The sequence below is a fragment of the Leptonychotes weddellii genome, chromosome 6 (assembly GCF_054177405.1).
Source record: "Leptonychotes weddellii isolate Sample4059 chromosome 6, ASM5417740v2, whole genome shotgun sequence".
NCBI classification, from domain to species: domain Eukaryota; kingdom Metazoa; phylum Chordata; class Mammalia; order Carnivora; family Phocidae; genus Leptonychotes; species Leptonychotes weddellii.
The window spans coordinates 136,806,296-136,812,321 of NC_138374.1; the positions used below are offsets into that span (position 1 = coordinate 136,806,296).

At 54.9% G+C, this 6,026-nt stretch overlaps 1 protein-coding gene across 6 annotated transcripts in view; it reads left to right on the forward strand.

The window, feature by feature from the left end:
* The first annotated feature begins 2,380 nt into the window (after positions 1–2,380).
* Positions 2,381–6,026, forward strand: part of ARHGEF2 (Rho/Rac guanine nucleotide exchange factor 2) — a 37,473-nt gene continuing 33,827 nt past the window's right edge. For 3 of the 6 annotated variants that reach the window (XM_081825460.1, XM_081825459.1, XM_081825457.1), the window contains exon 1: positions 2,403–2,520. In XM_081825460.1, coding sequence (XP_081681586.1) covers positions 2,428–2,520 — 93 coding nt within the window. In that variant the 5' untranslated portion in view covers positions 2,403–2,427. Of the gene's footprint in view, positions 2,521–6,026 lie in introns of all 6 variants that reach the window. The other 3 variants (XM_081825461.1, XM_081825462.1, XM_081825463.1) reach the window with 2 other exon arrangements.

Below are 6,026 nucleotides of genomic sequence, written 5' to 3' on the forward strand. Positions count from 1 at the left end.
AACTTTCCTCCCTGCTGCTCTGTCTGCCTAGACCCCTCCCTCCCCAGCTTGGCCAGATGCTAACCACTCAGCGCTCTGGACCCCTCAAGGGCCGCTCGCTTCCTCCGGGAGCCATTTACTGAGTTTTCCAACTGGCTGCGCGCTCGGTCCTTCGACAGCACGCAGCCTTCTGTTGCATCTTCCCTGTGGCCCTGGGCACTCCGGCCGCGTAGTCATTTGTGATTTGGGCTTTTGTCTCCGCACGCACACACACACAGACACGCACGCACACGCACAGACACGCACGCACACACAGACACGCACGCACACGCACACAGACACGCACGCACCCGCACAGACACGCACACACGCACACAGACACGCACATAGACACGCACCCACACGCACAGACACGCGCACGCACAGACATGCACGCACACGCACAGACACACACACACAAACACGCACGCACACGCACAGACACGCACGCACGCACACAGACACGCACCCACACGCACAGACACGCACACGCACAGACACGCACACACACAGACACGCACACACACACACGCACATGCACGCACAGACACACACGCACACGCACACACGCGTGCACACATGCACACAGACTGTGAATTCCTTGAGGACAGGAACGGTATCTGTCTCTCTCTGCTTGGCTGGGTTGTCTGCTGAACCGGTGCTCAGGATGTGGAAGAATCACGGGTGAATGAGGATGTCCTCATGCCCTGGAAAGAACACTGCACCGGGAGTCAGCAGAGCTGGTTGCTCCTCTGGGCTCTGGGGCAGCCATGCTCCTGTTCCGCACCTCAGGGGAGGGAGGCTGCCTGTGACACGGCCCAGTTCCAGGGTTCTAGAACGCCTCTCACCCCCTCTGTCTTCTTGACTCAGACTGGCCTGCGTGTGCCTCCCATGAACGGAGACGTCCCGGAGGTGTTCCTCGCAGGTGGAGACCTGGTGCCCCAAGGCCACACTGCCCGCTGCCTGTCTGTGGTCGAGTCCAGAGAGCAGCTGGAGGAAGACGAGGAGGCGGAGGCGGAGGGGAAAACGGAGGAGGGAGATGGCTTCCAAGCTGTACCCCTCCGAAGGTCGGGGGCTTTCCGTGCCCATGGCCACAACCACAACCCGTTCAAAAGACATAGCTGGGGGCCAGGCAGGGAGCTCCAGGACCCACTGAGCAGGTAACCCCCAGGGGACCCCCTGCCCCTCCTTCCCTCAAGTCCCGGACCCAGGAGACAGTGGTTGGGCAGGGATGCCAGGAGTGGAGGACACCTGGGCCCTGGGCCCTCCCTGGAGAGTCCGAACCCCGCCTCTCTCGGGCCTTTGGGGAGGATGACCCTGCTTTTCAAAGTGTGGCTCCCCCCAGCGTCCCTCCAGTCTCTGGGGCAGGTGGGGGAGGCCGTGGAGGGGAAGGTACGGAGTGGGGCCATATTGCCTCTACCTCCCACTCTGGGTTTCATTGACCCATAAAGGGTGTCAGAGCTGGAAGGGACTCAGAGATCATGGCGCCCAAACTCCTCACTTTACAGCCGAGGAAAGTGAGCCCAGAGAACTTCGGGAGGTTCCTTGAGACGTGTCCCTGGGGTGGGGCATTGCTGGTTGGATGCCCCAGGCTGACGCAGATACAGGATGTTTTAGGCATCACAGTACAGCCCTGTGGGGGCGGGGGACGAGGTCTGTGTGAGTCTGCTTGGCAGAAGACAGGGACCAGCTGTCCCCCTCGCCTGGAAAACCCCTGACCACATCCCCAAAGACAGAGGAAGTCAGAAACGGAAGGTCTGGGGGTCAACGTGGAACGCTCAGTGTGAGTGGTCATTGACTCTCTGCTCTGGCCGTGGTCCCCACGGGCAGGTTCCCTTACCTCAGGTGAGCAGCTCCTGGGCACAGCTGGCTGAGCTGGTGGGGGAAAGGCGAGGACCCTGTGCTGGGCCCCTGAACCGTCTTTGCGGGCAGCTCGGCTGGGAAGCCTTGCCCACAGGGCTCATGGAACCTTCCCGAGAGCAGCCAGTCGACGGCAGAGACGTCCTGGCTGCCCCTCATGTGGGGCCAGCTGTATCTCAGGGTCTTCCAGGGGTCACGTTTCACCATCAGGCACTAATTCTGCCCCTGGGGAGTCCTGGGCTGAAGAGGGGCAAAGCTTGGCATCACACACCAGGCAAGGAGTGAGCCTCCGGCTTGCCCGTGGCCTCTTGCGAGCACCGGCGTCCTTCCGGAGGACAGTACTGTCCCACGGCCAGCAGGGGCCACCCTTGCCTGCAGCTTTGCCAAAGCACAGCCCCAAGGCGGGCGGTTTGGGTCGGGCTGCTTCTGTGCCGACAGGAAGGGCTGGGCTGGGCGGGGTTCCTCCCTGGTGGCCCTCGCGAGCCAGGAGGTACTGAGGACAGTGGTGGCCACGTGTGTTTCAGGAGCGAACTGCAGGCAGTGGGATGCATGGGCGCCCGGGAGGCCCCCTTGTTGCAGAGCCAAGAGGAACTGGACGCCTTTCTGGAACTGCAGCGCCTAGGTGGCCAGCCCTCCCGCGTGGTATGGACAAGAGTGCCCGTGGAGGCCAGCGCCTTCTCCCCTCTCCTGCCCCCTTGCCTGTCCAGCCACCGCTCTCTGCTTCTTCTGTCCTGCCGGCTGCTGGTCTGTCTGCGCGCGGGCTTCGCTCCGACTCCGTCTGACTGAGGCTGTGGCTGCTGTGTGAACCCCTCTGTCCGCCTCCCCGGGTCTGCGTGCCCTGTCCCCCACCCCTGGGGTCCTGCCCCTGCCTCTTTCTGTATGACTCCCTGTCCCCACCCTTCTGTGTCTGAGCTCTGCGCTGATGTGGGCATCTCTGTTCCCCTCATGAAAAGGCCCCTGTTCCCCTGATTGTGATAACCACTTCCTTCTGTGGACCCCCATTTCTCAGCTTTGGAGCCAAACTTACAATGTGTGGGATGAAACTAGGCATCTGGTGCCCTGAAAAACAGTAGATCTCTAACAAGGGAATCGCAGAACAATCGAATGAGAAAGGGTGTAGAGTCTGTCCAGCCTTCTGGCTTAAGGGAACATATCTGGGGATCTGAAGCCAGGACCTAGGGACCCCTGAGGACACACAAGGCCTTTAGAGGCGCCCCTGTGCCGGCCAGCTCAGCCGGGCAACTCAGGCTGCTTCCCCTCCAACCCCTCTCTAGCTGGCCAGGGGCCCCAACGCCGGCCTCCTCGGTCCAGCCCGTGGCTTGGGGGAGAGGATGAGGGTAACGGGATGCTGCAGCCAGTAGCTGGACCCATCTCCTCCCAGCAGCGCTCCCTCCTGCCAGCATCTCTGCAGCCCCCGCGCCCCAGTCCCAGGTGGTGCTGCAGAAAGACCAGGGTGGGGCGTCAGACCAACTCCCAGATCCTTCACTTACCAGCTGAAGGATCTATTTCGGCTCTCCGAAAGTCAGGATAATAAAAACTATCTTTTAAAGTTGTGACTATTTCGAAAAGAAAGGAAACAAAGTTCAAGTGCCCAGTACAGAGGCTGGCCTGCAGGCTGAGCGCGAGGACTTGTGGACCACCCCCCCCCCGCCCCCCTCTCGCTGCTCCCGCTCCTTGCTCGGGGGTGCGGTCTCCTTTCCCGCCTTCCTGCTCTGCTTCCCCTCCTCTCTTCTTCTAATCTCTAAGCACTCCCTGAAACTTCTCCCTGTCTGCATGTTCCTCCAGAGCGGGTGCACACAAACGCACCAAGGTCCACAGACCAAGCTTGAGGCTCATGAGGCCGGCCCTCAGCCTGCAGCCCGAGGGCCTGGGAGCCAAGGGCAGCTCCAGAATGTATTCTGCACGGCCAGCCCAGGGCTGACACTCTAAGACTCAGATGTCTCTGGGGCAGCTGGTCCGCTCAGTCGGTAGAGCACGTGACTCTTAATCTCCGGGTTGTCAGTTCCAGCCCCACATTGGGTGTAGAGATTATTTAAAAAAAAAAAGATTCAGATGTCTTTTTTTCCTTCTTCTTCAATAGCCGCCACACCCAACGTGGGGCTGGAACTCACGACCCTGAGATCAAGAGTCCCACACTCCACGGAGCCGGCCAGGCGCCCCTCCCCCTCATCTTCTAAGTATGATGTTTGAAATCGAATGCCCAATAAATCAGTCACCCATCTCAAACCCTAGTACACCACCAAAGCCTGGGGGGTCTTTGCCTTGCCTTTTTCTCCTCTGCTGCTCCCTCGCCTGCCCCACCCCCAGAGATAATCACTATCTTGAATTTTCTTTATCACCCATCTACATTTTTTATAGCTTTAACAAATATATATGCATTACCTAATACTATATTATTTTTTGTTGCTGAATTTAAAAACCAATGATTACATTGTACAAAATTGTCTATAACCTGCATTTTCACTCAACATTGTGTCTAATTTTTATCTATGTGCTGCAGATAGAGTTTATTCATTTTCATCCTACTCTACCCTTGAATGTTTAGATAATGTCCACTCTGCTATCATGAACAGTGTCACCACGAACGTCCTCTATTTGTCTTGTGGCGCACACTTGTAAGAGTTTCCCAAGAGCACTTACCTTGGAGAGGAGCTGTTGGGTGACAGAGTGTGCACCTCAAGTTTACAAAATCATGGCATGTTTCCAGCCCCATCAGAACTATATCAGAAGTATATTAGAGTTCCTGTTGATCCAAATCTTTTCCAACATCTGGAGCCATCAGACTTCTTCATGTTGCCAATCTAGCAGTTATAAATCTCATTACAGTATGAATTTGAATGATCCGTATTACACATGCAATCGAGCATCTTCTCCTATGTACATAGGCCATTTGTGTATCCTCTTCTGGGAATTTCCTCTTCACGTCTTTTGCCCATGTCTATCCTTTGTTGTTATATATGTTGCAATTATCTTTTCACCAAATGGAGAAAAGTGGTTCGTCTTTTCCTTCTCCTGTGGTGACTTTACATAAACAGAATTTCCTAATTTTTATTTATTTATTTTTAAAGATTTTTTTTTAAAGACCTTATTTATTTGACAGAGAGAGATACAGAAAGAGAGGGACCATAAGCAGGGGGAGAGGGAGAGGGAGAAGCAGGCTTCCCGCCGGGCAGGGAGCCCGATGTGGGGCTCGATCCCAGGACCCTGGGACCATGACCTGAGCCGAAGGCAGATGCCCAACGACTGAGCCACCCAGGCGCCACAAAGATTTTGTTTTTAAGTAATCTCTACACCCCGTGTGGGGCTCGAAGTCACAACCCCTAGATCAAGAGTCACATGCTCCACCAACTGGGCCAGCCAAGCACCCCTGAATTTCTTAATTTTTAAAAAATAAACATTTATTGGGGCGCCTGGGTGGCTCAGTCGTTAAGCGTCTGCCTTCGGCTCAGGTCATGATCCCAGGGTCCTGGGATCGAGCCCCACATCGGGCTCCCTGCTCGGCGGGAAGCCTGCTTCTCCCTCTCCCGCTCCCCCTGCTTGTGTTCCCTCTCTCACTGTGTCTCTCTCTGTCAAATAAATAAATAAAATCTTTAAAAAAAAAAATAAACATTTATTGAAGTATAACACGTATGGGGCACCTGGGTGGCTCAGTCGTTAAGCGTCCGCTTTCGGCTCAGGTCATGGTCCCGGGGTCCTGGGATCGAACCCCGCATCGGGCTCCCCGCTTGGTGGGAAGCCTGCTTCTTCCTCTCCCACTCCCCCTGCTTGTGCCCCCACCCCCTGACAAATAAGTAAAATCTTAAAAAAAAAAAAAAAAAAGATGGTTGCCTATCCCCAAGCAAAACACCACTCAACAAGGACTGGATTCTCTACTCCACTTAGGACAAATAATGGGATAATCTGAACCAAAAAGGAAAGCAGGAGGGACCATAAAAAAACCAGAATGGTTTGTGGGCCTTTCTGTAGATGGGAAAATTTTCAGACCAAGAAAGCAATTCCCAATATTGACTCAAATATTAATTATAGAGGAGTTTAGAAGATCTTCATTTATTCTACATATACATCCCCAGACTTCTTAGAGGAAAAAAAAAAAAAGACTAGACATTTTATATTTCATTGCTTTTTATATTTTTATATTGCAACTTTAT